This window comes from Sturnus vulgaris, chromosome 7, assembly GCF_052056855.1.
Source record: "Sturnus vulgaris isolate bStuVul1 chromosome 7, bStuVul1.hap1, whole genome shotgun sequence".
NCBI lineage: Eukaryota > Metazoa > Chordata > Aves > Passeriformes > Sturnidae > Sturnus > Sturnus vulgaris.
This window is the reverse complement of record NC_142249.1, coordinates 23,415,027-23,433,756: the sequence shown is the minus strand read 5'-3', so window position 1 is coordinate 23,433,756 and position 18,730 is coordinate 23,415,027. Positions and strand designations below refer to the sequence as shown.

The window sequence follows — 18,730 nt, the reverse complement described above, 5'->3', positions numbered from 1 at the left end:
TATCAACATCCAAACAAAGAAACAAAAAAATGGGGGAAAGAGGAAGATCTCCCCATCCAGTGTCAGATATCTTTGCATTAGCAGCCTTTCTCATAGACAAAGTGACCAAGTCACTTCTTTCTTGCTGTCACTTAAATGTTTAAGCGAAAATATTTGTCAAAGTCAGTGGTAAACATAATGGTACACAATAGTGGTACAGCTACATCAGTTTGAGAATGTGACTCATATTTTCTGAGGGATCTCATTTTATCATCAGAAGCCAAAAACTTTGTGAGTTAAATGCTGTTTACAATTCCAACCAATGTCATGCCATGTTTAGCTATGCCCTTTGTATTTTTGATAAAGGATCACATGTCTTTTACAGACAGATGGGAGATCTTTCAACCATGTTGAGCATTTATTCACATGATACCACAAACTGACTCAAGGAAACAGTCAGTGTATGACTGAGATGTGAAATATGATGTGACAGGATGTGGGAAAGGCCGGTAAGTGTAGATGGAGTTTTCCAGATCTCATTCGGCTTTTAAAATTATTTTTAAATGGAAGTTAAAACTTTATCAAGTACTTCTAAACTTGGAGCTTTTGTTTTCCTGTAACAGAAGGACTCTGAATACACAACCATTTTTCTTTACTGAGAGTATGTTGTCAACAAATTAATTGCACTCTTCCCAATGAACTAAGGTAGAATTTTGCAAGGGCGTTTCTACATTAAGCTGTTAAAGCTCTTAAAAGTGGTCCCGACAAACATTTTTACAAAATAAACAATTCGCTGGACACGTCATTTCCTACTGTCTACCTCCACCACAAGCAGGAAGAGAGCATCAGCTTGTCAGAGAACACACAGATTTCATCCAGGAAATGTGAAGGAATATCCAGCTGTTCTTTAGTGGAGACAGAATTCAGGACAGCTGCCTCTTATGCAGAATGGCAGAGCGCTGATCAGCACACAGAGATCTTGCCACAAACCACTCAGCCAGGGTACCAAGTCCCTTCAAAGACTCCATCTATAGCAGCAGAATAACATAGGATGAAATCTCAGCATTTATGTTACATGTCATTATTTCCAAACAGTCTCAATTCTAACACAAAATCTTATTCTGGATTAAGTACTGGTAAGCAGTCTTCAAAAAAAAAATTCCTATAAACCTGTCATCTGGCAGGCTTTACATATTATAACTACAAAATCCAGGAAAATTTAGGGGCAAATAAAAGCAGGAAGAAAACCTAACAACAGGAGCCCCATAAGCAATAAAAAGTATCTTAAAGAACACCATCAGAAAAAAAATATTTAAAGAACCAATTGTTTTGTGGGAATATTTCTAAAACTATCATAGTACCACATCCCCATTTTTTTCTAAAATAAATCATTGTATACTTTTAAGGTTTCATCCAACATTTACAATTCATTGCATTTCTCTCCTCCTTTATTAACTTAAGATTTATGCATAAAGATCCATTACAGTAGTGTATTTTGGGAGGAAGAGTGGAAAGTTTGTAAGAATGTTTGGGCAGTGGAAATATAAGAACAGTCAAAGAAAGATGCTTAGAAATCAGACAGATTCCAACAGTTCAGACAGTGATGTCAGATCCTTATTACTTTTCCAAAATAAGCCTCTTCAGATTCTCTCTTATACCCTTCACTATCACTATAGCAGCCCTGAAAAAGTGCTTATAAAATGCTTTGGTTTTCCCTGTCTTCTACATTTTCACCTTGCTTTTCTACAAAAGTGAACAAGCATTGTCTGGTGTATTGAGAATAATCTCAGCAATACCTAGGACGGGGCAGGGGGGATTTTGTGCCCTGCACTGCGAAAGAACCATCAAAACAAATCACAAAAATTATCTAGATTCCAAAGTCGTCTGATCCCTGCACATACCACTTGGCAGAAAACCAGAGCCCTCTCTCTACTTCAACAAAACCCTGATCAACCATCAGGAAACAAGAGAGAAGCCTGAAGAAGCTGAAGGAGTAAAGATACATCTGACTCAGCTCCATCAGCTCATTTCTACAACTAATTCCTGATAATCTATCATGCAGATGTCAAATTATATGTATCTAATTCTGAGAAAGGACAGCATGTAATACCTTAATAAAATTACTGCTACTGGCCCAACAAAGTCATAGGTAAACTCTGACTTGCTTGAATAAAGAAAAACAAAATCCTATTTCATGGCTGTAGCTATCACTGCCAGCCTTGAGAGCCCAGCTTCAAGTCCTGCAATGTCCAAGGCATTACTCAACTCTAGATAAGTGAGCAGATGAGATCAGCAACTATAAAATGCCCACATAAAATGCCACATAAAAGGGCCTGGGAGATTCTTCTCCCCTTCAACAGTGAAGCGAAAAATATTCTCAATGCCCATATAAGTACAAGGGAATAAGATGCGTTGAGCTAGGTTAAACAGAATACACAATTTTAAACACAAAAGTGTATTTATAAAAAGAAGAATTTATAGTTTCAAAGTGAAGTCAGGGAAGAGGAATTAGATACAAAGAGAATGGGATATAGGGGGAAAAATACCAAGCTGAAAGGCCAGGCTTTTACTAAATGTGAAGATTTAAAAGAATGCACAAAGCCAGAATGCAAAAAGACCCAGTCAACTTGCTGCACTCTTACCCCTGCAGGCAAAAATGAAGTACATCTTTCTTTACTAGTAGCTGTAGACTTACAAACTAATTTAAGATTGAGCAAAAAGGGACTTCCTCCAAGCAGTGAGTACTTCAAAAAGTGAATGAGGTAAATATAGGTCAATGAGGGTGCCAAGGATGGAATTAGTGAGGCTGATTTGTAATGTGGGTAGAAGGAGAGGATCAAAACTGCAGGCAAGGGGAAGTAAGAGACCATGAATCAGACCCCAGCAGAGGATACAGAAAAGTTTATGTCTGGAGACTTCAGTGGGTAAATGGAAAAAGCAGTAACTCTTCAGAAACAAAAGCTGGGAACCTGGGAACAGCTTTAAACATATAACCAGACCTGATTTATGAGGAATTAAATACTCTGAATTTAATTTTTTTTAAAGAATTTAAAAAGCAAAGCCCAAATTTCTGTCATGGGTTGAATTTCTGATTTTACACAAATGCCTGAAAATTATCAGAAATTCATCCTCTAGAAATTCCACCTACTATACTACTGTCATCAGCTAACACACACCTTGTTTGTCTTACTAAAGAAATAAAAAACTCATCCATCCATGCAAATAATTTCTACGCTCTCAAAGCCAGAATGGTTGCATTTTGAATTTTGCACAACATTATTTTTTTCATGAGAAGGGCAGAACGCTGAAGTCCTTAACTACTAGTAAAGAAAAAAGCACTTCATCTTTGCCTCAAGGGTTACACCCAGCAGGACAAGTTGTAAACATTTTTTTTTTAAACTTTGTTACTAACAGATATTTTGGCTCCTTTTTTTAGGAGATGAGTGGCACAGCATTATTCTTCCCACATAAAAAGAGCTTTCAACATTGCTGTCACAAGAACAATTAAACAATAGCCAGCCCAGTAGATTATCCAATACTTGCAATATTATGCCCAGTTGGTTTGTCAATCCAGTACAGAGGGACTGAGCTAAATTTTACAAAAATCAAGAGCCATACAATGATACTTAAACAAATGGCAAACTAGTGATGACAAAAAAAACCACAAACCAAACTCAGCATGCCATGTCCTTCCCTAATCAAGAATAAATTCTTCCCTAAATTACTTTGAACATTCTTATTTAACTCACTTAGTTCAGCAAAGAGCCCAGCACATCAAAGGGGAGGGGAGGAAAGGACACAGATGGACAAAAAACCCAAACAAAACAAGCAAACAGTCAAACTGAATGAAACAGAAAAATGTAAATAATTTTGTGAAGAAAAAAAAAATAGAAGAAGCAGCTCCTCCAGACAACTTTGTTAATTGTAAGTCTGCATTAAGAACAGAGCTGAAAATGCTTATATTCTTCCCACTGCACAACATTTAAAAGTTACCTGTCAAGGCCCAGTTACCTGTCAAAGCTTCAGTCTGGAAGAAAATCCATCTGATGGTCTGACTTTAAAGTAAGGTAAAACACAAAAAGGGAAAACTAACTCTCAACAGATAACCAAGGCCCATGAAAACAAAAAAAAAAATCCCATTGTTGAATCAATACATCAATAACTCAGGAAAATTGGATTGAAAATTTATGTGATTTTAAACAAAAATACACATATTTCTGATGTTGTTCTTTTGAGATAGGATGGCATTTTCCCTGTTGGAGGTTTTTGGTCCCTTTGTTGGAGGAAAATTCAAACTCACAATATTTCTTGTTTAACATAGAGCAACAGCTTGCATCGTTTGTGAGGGAGAGGTTTGTTTGTCTATTATTAAATAAGACTCCAAATCAAGTAGCTCTATTTCCAGAAGAGAAATGAAAATCAAATGAACATGCAGAAAGTATTTTTAAAATACAGCTAAGAAAGCTTCAAAGCTGTACTATTTCTTCAATGAGAACCTCTGTAGAGTCAAAGCTTGCAAAAAAACCCATTCTTTCTCACAGAAAAAAGCTTAAGCCCAGCTAAAAATATTCACATGCTCTATTTTCTTTAACTGAAAATAATAATCCTGGCAACCATGTCAATAGTTCCCAAGGGAGATATTTCATAGACAAATAAGGGACTCATCCTTTAACCACCTATGGCACTCTGATAATTTGCAATAACCAAACAAATGCACATGCCCATTCTGAACTGGATAACCTCCTAGCAAGTAAAAACAAATACAAACTCTGAATTCTGAAAGAATTCCTATGGTATTCCAGTTCTGCATTAAAAAAAACATTTCTTAAGCCATGAAAAAAAGTGCAGTTATATCCATCAGTCTGTCACATGAAGATTTTAAGTCAGAAATCATCTACTGGAACTCCAATTAGTAAGTGTTTACATTTACTTCATAAAGAGCTGCATTTTAAATTGTGGGACTTACCTCAGGAGAAAATTCAGGTGAGGCATCAAATTTTTAATTGGTTGCTACAGCTCAGAACAGCAGGGGTGGTTTTCCCCCTTGAGCCCTCCATTGTTGCAAGCTGCACAGTCAGAGCTTCCTCTTCATTGTGCTAACGCTGGGCACAGCCACAGAACTCTACAGGAATCCAGGAGCCAACATCTCGGCTTCTTGTCATCCTCTAACGCCCTGAAGTCAGCTCTTTTACAGCTGTACACAGTGATACTCAGTGAAGAGCAACTTTCTCAAACTGCAGTTATGTGAACTTAAGTTAGAGTAGCAGCTGCTGGGGAAGCGAGTGCGAGCCAGGTGAGAAGAAAAGAAAGTGCACAATCAGGTCTGGTTTAACTTGCAAGCAGCCATAAAAGAGAACACCTGGCATTCCTTGTATCCACTACATTAACAAAGCAACTCATTATACTAACTTGTTAATTTCTAGAAAAAAGAATAAATATTTAGTTGAGCATGCTAGCCTTGCTAGTTTCAAGGGCTGGCTGGACAATCTGGCATCTGCTCTTCCCCAGCACTCATAAAACTACAACAGTGGCAGCTCAGAACAGCAGTCAGGCTAGAAAAACCAGCATGCTCAGAAATTTTTTTCCAAGCTGCAGTCAAGATAGTCAGAAATGGTAGTGCACTTTATGAAAGGAGACCTATTTAGGTGTTGCCAGATTAGAGGAGAAATAATTTGTTTGCGACTTTAAAATACTCCAATTATTTTGTCTGTCAGATGACAGAAGTCCTCTAAAGACCTTCAGTTTCCTCTGGAATCTAAGGTTTTGGTTCCCTACAATGGACTCTTTTCTTCTTCCACCCAACACAGATGGGCCTACTCAAAACAGTGATCTTCAGGTTTATGTAAACACTGTGGTCCCGTTAAAAAAAAAAAACAAACAAATCTAGTAACTGCAGAAAGAAAAGAATCTACCCTAAGGTAACACCAAAATCCAGCCTCAAGCACTTTTTCCCCTCAACTGCTTTTGATACCTCACTATCTAGCTCTCACTGTTCTTTTTCACAGAATACCAATGCACTTGGACAAAGCTTGGAAGTAACTCTGCTGATCTCTATTTGTGTATTACCCTCCTACACATTTTTTTCACCCTAGTATCCACATTCCAACCCCTAATGTTTTCTTGATCTCATTCCCACAGCAACACACTCCAACAGGGAACATTACCAGTAACTATTCCATAGGCACCCAGCTATGATTTCAGACTTAAAGAAGTTTGAGTAAATAGCTTTTAAACACAACATTCAGTTAATGGCATCAGTGTCATTCCACTATTTGAGGTTGCCTTGCTTAAGGCAGATACATTAAGAAGAACAACACAATCACCTCAAGAAGTGTTATGTGTACATTAGGAACTCAGTTGGCAAATTGGCCCCTGGAATGATTAGCATTCAAGTGGCTCCTGATGGACATCCACCCACAAAGGAGCTAACTCCCCGCTTCAAACATCCAGCAAGCTCTACAGTCCCAAATTCTCAAAATTCTTTCCATTTTGTTATTGCTCATTTACTTGTTCTTCATCTGGGTCAGGAGGGTGAGAAGAACATGTGAAGTATTACCTTGAAATCCTCAGTCTAAGAAACGAAGCACATCTAAGATAGGACTACTTGTTAGACCCATAATGGCCTAACCTCTGCTCTTAGACAGTGCTACCACTTAGTAGAACGAGTACAAAAGGTCTTGCACTTAATGATAAACACGTGTATACAATATACAGAGCAATGGAAACAGCTAATTCATTGCAAGAGAAAAACCTAGTTTCACCCTCACATAAATTTCACCAAACTGAGCAAATTCAGACACGTATCCAAATCCTCACCCCCACTCTGGGGCTGTGGCTCAGGCATAGAATGCTTGGTTTGAAGCTATCACTACACTTGCTGTCCCTTCCCACACTCCACAACAGGAAGGACTTTCATTTCTATTTGAATAAACCTGTGGCTATGTTGTGAGCTGACTCAAATGAACACATGAAAGAGAAGGAAGAGAGCCCAAATCAGTATTCCAAGCTTGACGCCACACGTTTGCCAACACTGCACCACAGCTGATTCTCCGCAAAGTGACTGAAATTATTTGATAAAAACTCAGTTACATGCAAGAGAAAAGGTAAATTTCTTGCGTTTTCTGAAAACATCTCTCACTTCCTGAGACAGCCCTGGAAATCATGTGAAAAAGATTTTTCTCCTGTTCTCCTTAAATTTTTCAAATACATCCATTATGCCAAGCAACAGTGAATGGGAAGCTGAAGATACACACGCAAAGTGTTTCTGGCACTAAACTAATCAAAGCTATTTGGCCCTGCCCCTTTCCCCACACAACCAGCTCTATCTTCACGCCCTGGAGAGCAGCTCCATGCCCTAAGTATGTTTTTGTTAGAGACACAATGAAAATGATAAAAACGAAGGGGTAAAGCAGGTCAGAAGCTGTTATTTTGTATGTAAGCATATACAATCTTTTATAGATTTACAGAAACAAATGAAATAACACTAAATTCTCAGAAACATTACAATTGAATTAAAGGTGGATCTCAGCATGAAGGCTAGTATTTCAAAGCATAGGAATATTACATCTACCAAAATCCACATTTGCTCCAATATTCTAATGGCATATTAAGCCATAATACAGTTCTTCATGGTAAAATCATGTGTCAACTACTGACATCTACTTGTATTGTAAAAAAGTATTTACTCCAGGTTACGGGATTGCTGTCCAGCAGCAGTAGGAAAATTGTGTTCAGAAGGTAGGACACCAACTACAGCCACTTCTTTTTCTTATTTATAAGTATTAAATCACACATTTTCCTACCATTTCATAAAGCAAATTCAGCTCTGCGATGAACAGGAGCAGACTTTGTCAAGTGGCCTGGCGGGAGCTCTATGCCATGAGAGCTGCTCAGACTCAGGGTAAAACAGATGAGCTATAAAACTGCCTAACTGTCCAGCCAAGTTTCTCCTGCCAGGAGAAGAAACTATGTGTCATGGCCAGCCAGTTACTGGGCACACCTCCTATTCATCATATTCCAAAATATTCCAGCCAGTTGCTGGGCACACTCTCTATTTGCCACATTATAAACCAAAAGGGAAAAAAAAAGAAATCCAGCAGAAGACTTTTTTTAAAAAAATATTTTCTTATTTACCTTAAATATACAGAAAGAATAACATGGGCATGTTTCTCACCGAATTCAGATAAATATTTTTATTCACAACCAGTTTTAATAAACAGTTTTTCAATAGGAAAGCATAATCCTGCATGGAAAAAAAAAAAAAAAAAAAGAAATGACAGGATTCTTCCCGAAAGCTTGTCCCCATAGATCTGGAAACAAAATTCCGTATTAAAGAGCCATCAGCAAACAAGTTATATAGGAGTTCCAAGCTTTAACTAACATCAGTGCTTGTAAATTTACAAAACACTACCTTCTGAGCAGTTAGCATAAACAAACTTTCTCAGCTGTTAAGAGTTACCAGCAATTACTCCACGGAACTTCAAACAGTGATTTAAGAACACACTGGCTGGTAAACAGTTTTCAGCTGTAGATTAACACTTTCAACCTGGCTAACAAGAACAGATGTAATGTAGTATATTACATCATTTGGTAATACATTTAAAGAAAAATGCTATTTCAACTGAAATTCTTCCCAGATTGCACAAATTTTCCTATCATCTCAGAGAGGGAACAGTAACTGCATACTATTCAAAAATGTATCTGTGAACTATTTTCAGTAAAACTGGGAGTTGCCTTGTTTTCTGGTATATCCACATTTTTTTCCTCAAATCCAACATTTCACAAGCAAATGAGACCATCTTACAGAAATAGTTAAGACTGTGAATAAAGAACTTTTGTAGCAAGAAAAGCATGGCAACTTGATTTTCTATGTACTAAATGATATGTGAACAGCTGACAAAAGGCCTGAAAATCTCTCTCCAGGGCTAATGCAATGAGCACTACTATTAGCTACATATTTCTCAATACTGTGAAGTGGATGCTGGCAGATACTTGAAGTCACATAAAGGGAACTTAGATGTCAAGCAGCAGATAAAATTCATTATACCAAACAGCTTTATAACAGGCAACAGGCCTAGAGGAACTGTCAGAACAGTCAAAGTTTTAACTATGTCTTTCTGCTTGTTCTTATGTTCCTGCCCACAAGTAAAACCGAACACTTTCAAGACATAATATTTTTGCCACTCCCTAACCTGGAAAAAAACCACTATTATCCCACACTCAGTCCTTCCAACTCCACGTAAGTACACAGAGCCTTAAAAATGCAGTAATTATCTATACTGTAATTATACCTTCTACATTGATCAACAATGTAAAGTCAATTTCTCAACGTCTACATATAAACGTGGAATGGTGACAAGGCCTTAAGTGAATAAATACTCCTCCCTTTATGAGTCTTACATATTCACTACAGCCATGACTTCAAACTGGTTTGATTACTGCTGCAAATACTACAATAAATTGCCGTCATCTGCACCTGTTTATCCTGTAGCCACTTGGTCAGCAATCCAATTAATCCATTTTTGCAAGTAGTATGGAAGCTCCACAAAAACGTTCATACTACAAAATATACCCACCATGAATTTCGTCCGTTCTATTTACAGATAACTTCAGCAATCTTACCAGTATTTTGATTCACTCCCACTCCTAGTGAAGCCACTGAGTAAACTAATGTTCTTCAAACGTACCTGAATAGTTAAGAAAAATCCTCCTCCTGATCGATAACCGAGGTAGTTTTACGCAGGATTTAAGGAAGATATTCTTTAACGCTAGATTTTCTACTATAAGCAAAAGAAAACCAGAGTGGCCTAACACGCAGAAGGAAACAAGCCAGCCCTTTTACTACTCCAAACAGATGCTGCTTGTTTATTTTCTTTTCCCCAGCGTCGGCAGTTCCCAGAGCACCGAGGAGGGCGCAGCCCTCCCAAACCGCCGCCACTCTCGCCCAGAGCTGGAAGTTGTCTCCGCACACCTAAGGATGCTCCGACCGGCAAGTGCTGACCTGCAGGGAATTGCCAGAGGCGCCGATCCCGGCAGAGCCGTGCACCCGGCAGGTCCCGCGCCGGCAGCGCTGCAGTCCGGCAGAGGCACCGGGACGGCAGCGCCGGCGGGCGGGCTGCGGCTCGTCCCTGCGGGAACTGCCCGCGGCGCGGAGCCGGCGCTGCAGCCGCTGCTCGGTCGGGCACGGCCAGGGGGGGCGGCGACCCGACGGGCTGGTACCGCAGCCCCGGCCAGCAGAACCGGCTCCGGTGCCGTCGAGGCCCCGCTCCCGTAGCCGTTTAACGGCCGCGCCGCTCCATCTGCCGCCGGTCCCGCCCGAGGCTTCCGCCCCAGGAGCCCCGGGAAGGGGCACGGGGAGCGCGCCCGCCCGCGGCGCTGGGAGCCGCCTCCCGCCGCTGGCTGCCTCCCAAGCGCCGCACCTCGCAGCAGGGCAAGCACGGCACCGGCCGACCCGAGCTGCCCCCTCGCTCTCATCTCACCTCACCTCACCCAGCCCCGCGCACGGCCCGGCATGACCCCGACTCCCGGCGGCTGTCCCTCCGGAGCCGGGGGCGGCCGCGCTCCCGCCCGCACCCTGAGCTGCGCTTACCCGGACGGTGGCGGGGCGGCCGCCGGCCGAGCGCGGCCATCCATGCCGGCGGCCAAGGGAGCGCAGGGCGGGCGCAAGCCGGGGACCCGCCCGCACAGCCGCGGCTCCCCGCCTCACCTGCTGGGGGCGGGCTGAGGGCGGCCCCGCTCCGCAGCCCCCGGCGCCGCCTCGGCCCCGAGCGCGGGCATTCCCCGCTGTTTAGGGCACGGACACTGCGCGCCTGCCCGGGGCGGCGGCCGCGGTCACGGGCTGCGCCAGGCTCCTGCCGCTCGCGGAACCACACCTTGGGCGTTGGGAAAAAAAACAAGAAGCTAGGAAGAAAAAAAAAAAAAAAGAGAGAAAAAAATAGCAAAACCGAACTTCGCGGCGAGAAACTTGAAACCCAGAACTTTCCCTGCTCCGGCACGCACGGAGACAGAGACTCCCTGTTCCCGTCCCAGCGCCGCCCGCCCCCACACAGCCGCTGTCCCTGCAGCTGCGGCCGGAGCGGGGACTCCGCTCGGCCCCGGCCGCGGGCTGTCAGCGGCCAGCGGGGGCAGGGCCGCTCCTCTCGGCTGGAATTTTCCTTTCCTCGAGCGGAGCGTCCCGGCGGCCGCTTCGGGCTCAGCCCTTTCCCATTCCAGCCACCAGGGCGCGAGGCGAAGTCTCTCAAAAGTCATTCCAAGGGGAACACCGGACTGCCACAACGTGACTCCCTCCACTCCTGCCTACTTGAGACTAGCCACAGCTCATTGCTGATTTCCCCATCTGCCTGGGGTAAGGGCTATGCCTTCAGAAAAGTACGAAGCCCTCAGGTCTAGGCGTACGGCAGTCACAAGAGCCATGCTCAGGGGAACACAAGATTGCCACAACTTGGTTCATTTCACAGCTTTTATCTTGGAACCAGTCTCACTCCCATGCAGATTCTAAAACTTACCCAAGGGTTAGGGTTACGCCTAGGGTTAGGGTTTAGAAAACCACAAAGTCCACAGCTCCTGGAACTTTTGCAGCTGCAAAAGTCATGCCAAGAGGAACATAAATCTGCCAGAATATGGCTCCCTCCACACCTTTCTACTTCTGACCAACCACAGCCCAGGCATGCTTTTACTCCTATGCCTAGGGTTAGGGTTACACCTAGGCTAACAGTTACGCCTAGGGTTAGGGTTAGGAGAAACACAAAGCCCAGAGCTCCAGGCACACTGCAGCTGCAAAAGTCATGACAAGGAAAACACAAGACTGCCACAACATGGCACATTTCACACCTTTCAACTCGCACAACCAACTTGTCTATGTGATCTCTATGGAGTCCCTAAAATAATCTGTTAGACTTGGACAATGACTTGCAGTAAGTCAGTAAACAGCCCAGTTTAGTAAAGGGCTAAAGTGTGTAATGGTATTAACATAAAATTGCAAAATTTTCTTTTATAGGAATAAATTGTGTGTAAAAAAAAAAATCATAAAATCACAGTTTGTTTGAAAGTACACGGTTTTGCCTTTTTTTTTCCTTCCTGTCAGCATAAAGAGCTTGATTACAATCAGGAAAGGCCAGACTAGAAGCTGCTCACTTGATGGTCATAATAATCCCCTTCTCTTATTGCTGCTTTTTCCTTTATGGGCAGATTAAGGACGGGCACAATTTTAGCACAGGCTTTTAAGTTCACCTGTTCATTCTAATCATAACTGATTAACATAAACAACAGGAAATGAAAATCCAAATTGGAAGTGAGCCTTTGTTGAAAGTACAATTCTTAGGTTCTTTAGTCCAACATATTTTAATACACAATAAATGGAATCAGTAGGATTTCAATGGTGGGTTTTGTAATAATCAAGAGAAGTGTTTCTCTCTGTGGAGCATAACCATTTTAGAGAAAGACTTGCAAAACTACATTAGTTTTAAGTAACCTCCAGGAAGGAAGTCTAGCCAGTTCAGGGTGCTTAAAAGTTTACTTTAAAATTAGTAGTTATCTCAAACAGATAATATTCTGTAGAATACATAACCAAAAAAAACCCCCAAACCCACTCTATATCATATTTTATCTAATAAGCAAGCATACAGATAAATAATTTGAGGTTTTCAGTGTTCCAGAGTATGTGATATGGAAATATGCAATACACAAAGAGGTCAAAGTTACAAATTTTATGTGAAATTTGTCAAAAGCCTCTCCAGTTTTGAAACAGTAGTGGTTTTTTATTAAAATAAAGTATTTTGTTTCCTATTAATATGTAACATGTTTTAGAGGGTTCTTTTAATTGGCATGCTGCAGGCTGCTGGTAGAGAGGGAGTCCAAGAACTTATAATGGAAAGGGATAAATGAGATATTGCTTGGGTTTTCTCACAAAAAGCTTACAAATTGAAAAATGTCCCTTACCACATTTTTACTAAAATAAGGAGCAATCTTCCTTTCCAAACACTCCAGTGTGGTATGATCTATGTGTCTTATTTTATTTTATGGCAGTGCATGATTACTTTGTCAGTGGCTTCCAAACACCTAATTATTTGCAGACTCATTTATTTTCAGAGTATCTAAAACCAAAACTTAAACTTATGTCTTGGAGTTTCATCATGCCTGGATAGATAAATAATAAAGAGAACTCTAAGGTGAGTGTGATGTTGAGACTCTCAAACTAATAGCTATGATTTATAATTGTCTTTTCTGTTGTCACGCAAAGGGAGAAATTATTAGATGCAAGGGTACTGTATAGTGGTTAATGTGGTTGGATTTTCAATGAACTTGAGAAAACATGCCTACTTTTTTAGGTTTATGGTGGGATCAATAGAGACAGCTGAGATTTTTCTATTTATTTAGCTATATCCCTTTTCAAAATTAAATCTAAATTTCACATTTTGTGGAGGAAAAAAATCCTGTCTTCAAGGATGTTTCCAGGTGTCCTTGTTTTCTCCTGCAAGTTCTAAGTTTATATATCTGGAAAAAATTATTATAATTGACCATTTGATGTTAACATTCATAATACTCAATGTTAATGTTCTTCATAGCTAGTGTAATACTGTATATAGGATTGTAGAGATACTGTATGTTAATAACATTTTGCTTCTCCCTGTATATGCCCTTCTCATCTGCAGTGTGCTTCTTCGATAAAGATATTTTTTCTGCTTTTTCACTGGAGACTAACTCTGAAGCCACCTGTTTTGACAGAACCTGGAGGTTGTTCCCACCCTGAATAACAACATGCCATTATCAGGCACACCCCATTAATGTGTGTATGTTTTTTAAACCAGAAAATTAATCACTGGTGAGTCAGATGCATTTTCCATGGTCCAGTTTTCAGAGAGGCAGTGTTCAATGACTTGATCAATTAAGAATCTCAGGAACAATTTCAATTGAGGACCTTATCTAAGTTGTGCACCCTTTTCTCTTTTGACAATCTACTTTCTATTCTCACACTCCTCAAATTGTTTGGCCACTTCCTAGGTTAGGACAAAGGTTGATAAATTCCTTTGTATGTTGACTGTTCCTGCAATCAGGGCATGGTAGGTAACTTTCTGCATTCAGTTTGTAGCATTAGTTTAAGTACAAAATAATTCTCTGCTTCCAACCAGCTACTTCTTGGGTAAAACCATTACATGACAGCACCTTCTAAACTCTAATGAAACTCCCATGCTGCAAAGGTGTGAGATGGTTCAACAGTATCATGATGTTTCAGCTGAAGACTGTAGCTGACTGTGTATAACTTAGAATAATTGCATGTGTTTGTGTCATGTTATCATACCTGCTAATAAACTTTGCTTCACCACCAATAGATAAGGAGCTGTTGTACCACTCCCTTTATAATCTCATTTAAAAACCAATATATGCTATAGTCTAATTCTTTTGGCAAGTATTAATGCCACAAAGATTGCAATCTATTGAATAGCTCACATGGGCTCATAATAGAAACTCAGCAATGCCAGGCAAAAAAGTGCCATCAGGGAAATAACCTAAAAAAAATTATTAATGGTGACAATTTCCAATAGAGCCTGGGAGATTATCTAAAAAATGCAGTTCACTGAATAATGCCAATCTCACTTTAAGAGGAGAGAGGTTAGGTTTATTGTCTTACACTACCACTTCTTACTCTTATCTCAGTTGTTAACTAAACACCATCTGAAATTCTGATCACTAGAAACATTGTAGGCTCTAAACTTTAGTGCCTTCAGGCCATGTTCTGCAGTGGCAGTTTTACAATAACTAGACTTAAAATTGTTTGGGTTTTGAGGTACTGGAGATACTATTTCTCTTTGGGGTCTCAGTTTTTAGAGAGAGATTCTGGACTCCTATGGCACTTTGTTTCTTTATAAATAGAAAATCAGTTCTGTGTTTGAGTTTCAAAAGATGTTGACAGAATCAAATGCTCTTTTTAAAATTCTTCTATTTTTATAAAGTTTCCAGCTTTATCCTGAGCTCAAGACATTGTTCATACAAATGAAACATAAGTCTCATACACAATAAACAGAAGGCTGCATCAGAGAATACCAAGTTGACACACTATTCATTGTCTCTTCTACTGAATAGCCAAAGGCAAAAAAAAAAAAAATCACAACAAAACTTTTAAAGTTCCCTAGATTTTTCAAGCTGATCCATGAAGATATCATTGTAACAATTAATTAAGTGGTAGGTTATTAATTGCACTGTTGCAATAATGTCATCTTTTGTCCATGGTTTGAGGTAAAATAAGCCTTTATCTGGAGGCATTAATCCATGTGGCAAGCTGCCACCGGTGGCACTTGTTGAATGTACTCGGTGCTATTATATATTTAATATAAATGTTTGCAGATTAATACCCAGTTCTGATTATTGTTAGCATAACCTTCAAATTATGCAGGTAGTGAGAACTGCTAATTACAACTGATAGTTGAAGGAGAACTTCTATCTTAGGTAGAAACATGAAGTTCCAGGTATCTTAATAACTATGGGACTTTTACAAGTTAAAGTACTAAAACCGAAATCTTGCCTGTTCTAAAAAAACCAGCAACATCCCATGGCATTTTTCATAACAGAAATTGCCCTAGATGGCTTCAGTACTTCTGGTTGCTCTCCTCTGTTCAAGATGTTGTCAGAAATGCGAGTACAAATATTTTTGAATTAAAGAACCTGTAAAAATGTAATAGTATGATTTTTAGAGAGGTATGCCCATTATTGCCTAAGGTGAAAGCTTTTTGAAGTGTTAAAGAGACCACAGGAGCCTTACAATGTAAAGGTCTGCTTATGAGGTTTTTTAAATTTCTTAATATATAACAAGATATAGTGACATTTTGTGATTTAAGGATGTAACTGAATGCACTCCTAGTGTGATTTGTGGTATATTGAAAATAATACTATGTCACACATTAGTTGTTTTGAATATTATTGTGCAAAGTAGGTGTCCGATTATGGAACTGAAAGATGTTTTCCTTGTTAAATTACCTTCCTGATGCATAATTAAAATACACTAGAAAGCTGAGCTGTTTATACGTTTTATCATGTACAGCAGACATGATAAAAATTAGAATTTTGCCTTTATAGTATAAAGATAAAGCAAGGAATTATTATATGATTCTTCATTTTGTTTAAATGAAAACTGAATCAATTATGTAGTTCTTCTTCTATGGAGTAGTCAACCAGCCTACGCTGCATCCTGTTGAACAGTTGCTGTTTCCGTGTTTGCATTCCAAGATGAGGGTTAGGTTTTGGGAGCATGCACACACACGTACATAGCTACAGAAAGCATTGCTGTAGGCACGGGGACAGGTTTGGGAACACACTTAACTGAAGGGCACTGTCCCCTGTGCACACACAGCACTGCTGAGGGCACACCTCGAATCCTGGGTTCTGTTCTGAACTACAGGAAAGACATTGAGGTGCTGGGGCACATCCAGCTTTGGCCTGAGACAAAGTAAAAACAACGCTACAAAAAACTACCCCATATACTTTCAGATATAGGACTAAGTAATTTCTGCCTTTTGTATAAGTTTTTCCCAATAGTCAAAACTACACAAAATACTTCCCCAAGTAGTTTTTGCTCCTGATATCTATATTAGGGCATTTACTTTCTTAGCAATACACTGTCCTTTTAAGTCATATTTAAGACCTGCATAACATAAGGATATTTTGATACTCTCATTACTACCACTGTGTTTTCACTGATAGTATTTTATTTTTGCCTTTGGATCATGAAAGCAAATCTTTTACTGCTTACCAGTCATGATTTCTAAGTTATTTTGTTGCTGAGCAGTATTTTTGGGGATGCCCCAAATAACAATTACTGAGGTATTCATGTGGATTAGCATCGCAATTGAGTAATGTTAGAAAGTTTCAGATGATGCCAAGTAGTGAGTGATATAAGGTGTAGAATCACATACGCTGTCAAGTATCCTTGCCAGGTATTTTTTAAAACAGTTTTGTCTAATTATTTTAAATCATGTTAGCCAGAACAGTTGCAATGAAAGATAGATGATAATTAATTTAAACGTTAATCTTAGCTGGGGTTTAGAAGAAACTTCAAATTCACTAAATTGTTCTCATGCACTAAATCCACACATTCTGAATGCATATAGTGTGCAAAATCCTCAACACTGAAGTCTGCAAAGTCTAAATAGTAAAAAATATTCCTGAAGAAAATAACCTCTGGAAAGAATTACATTCATAGTACCTGTTCAATTGATTAGTAATTCATTAACTTATGGCTTATTGTATCATATATCATAACACTACAAGAAACAATCTCCTTTTTCTGTTAGAAAAATACACTTAGATACAAAGGGAATTGTTTGTTTTTTTCTACAGAGACAGTGTAGCAATAGCTAAGCTATAAGCAGATGAGTTATCTTAGGTTCTGAAATCAATATTGCTATGGTTGTACTGTGTCATGAAAACAAGCTATATTAGCCAAGGAGAAGCCTTATGCTGCACAAATTTGTATCTCTTGGTACTTAGCCAGCTTGCTCAGAACTAGCCTGGGTAACTTTACAGCCCTCATGCTTTCTGGACAGCCTGGAATGCTGTAGTGGAATCTAATTCCATATGTTAAGATGCTTTGGAAGCATGGAGAGGGAGTAAAATGCTTCACTTGGATGATATGAACTGTGTACTTTGATTAGACAACTGAATAAATGGGGAGGAGAGAGGGAAGAGACACTCCTCCTCTGGAATGCTAATAAGGAAGTGAAGTTGCTCTGTGTGCAGCGTGCTTATTCAGGTGTGCTTTAGGGACCTACAGCTGGAATGGGCTACACAGCTGGGCTCCAGGGGGACACATCACATCTGTTTTAAACACGAGATAGTACTGAGATGTTCAGCACAGACAAATCAAAGGTAGCTTTCATCACATATGTGCACACAGTGAATTCTAAAGATCTGGAAAAATGTATTTGTTGGGAAAAAAGCTCATCCCACCTTCATATGCTGGCAGTTTCAAGAATACAACACTGCACCAAGTTATATTTAAGTCACATATTTTGCATCATAGATCCAGAAATAATTAATGTTCTAAGCTTTCAGAAAGCTGGATTTTTTTTCCCCAATAAACATTTTAATAGAAGTCATGAACATATACTTACACCAAGTTAAGTAACTGGCAGAGTTCACCTACCATTTCAAACACACTGGACAGGAGCCCAAGGCTTTGTATTACAACTGAATGTGGCTTTAAGTCTAGTATAAGCTTCATCACAGGGAGATGAAACATTAGTTACAGAAATTCTTTGAGGTTTTAATCTCCAAATTATTACTACTCTGAGTTTGAGAGCTTGCATAAATAATTTCAAGTCATTTCAAAGCCCAGCTTTAACTGCTTCTTTTCTGCAGTTTGCCATTGTCTTCTTGTAGAATACCTCTTTAGAGAGCATCTATACATAGTCAACACAGCTTGTGCAGACCTGTCAAAGACAATTTTAAATTAGCATGTGCATGAAGCTCAGCTTAGACTAACAGTTCAATTTCAGAGCCGGGTTTCTGGAGAATGTAGAACTAAAATTATTTCTCTCCTTGGCTATGCTTAGCAGTAGTACACAGGATGGACTAGCTCAAGGTATATTCTCTGGTAAGAATCCATCAGTATATATATCACTATATCTGCCCTGAAAACAAAAAATGGTAATTAAGCAGCAAAGTAGTCTCGCATATAACATTATGCCCCTGGCAACACAGACTGAGAAAGCTGTCTGGCCTTTGTGAGTCGTGTATAAAAATACAATTTGTATCCATATCT

The 18,730-nt window shown here is 39.8% G+C and overlaps 1 protein-coding gene across 4 annotated transcripts in view; it reads right to left on the bottom strand.

Moving 5' to 3' along the window:
* COBLL1 (cordon-bleu WH2 repeat protein like 1) overlaps window positions 1-10,645 on the bottom strand; it is a 77,786-nt gene extending 67,141 nt beyond the window's left edge. For 2 of the 4 annotated variants that reach the window (XM_088168130.1, XM_088168132.1), the window contains exon 1: window positions 10,568-10,645. In XM_088168130.1, the coding sequence (XP_088024256.1) occupies window positions 10,568-10,611 (44 nt within the window). In that variant the 5' untranslated portion in view covers window positions 10,612-10,645. Of the gene's footprint in view, window positions 1-799; window positions 1,008-4,945; window positions 6,271-9,665; window positions 9,876-10,567 lie in introns of those variants that run through there. The other 2 variants (XM_088168131.1, XM_088168133.1) reach the window with 2 other exon arrangements.
* Between the last annotated feature and the right edge of the window lie 8,085 nt (window positions 10,646-18,730).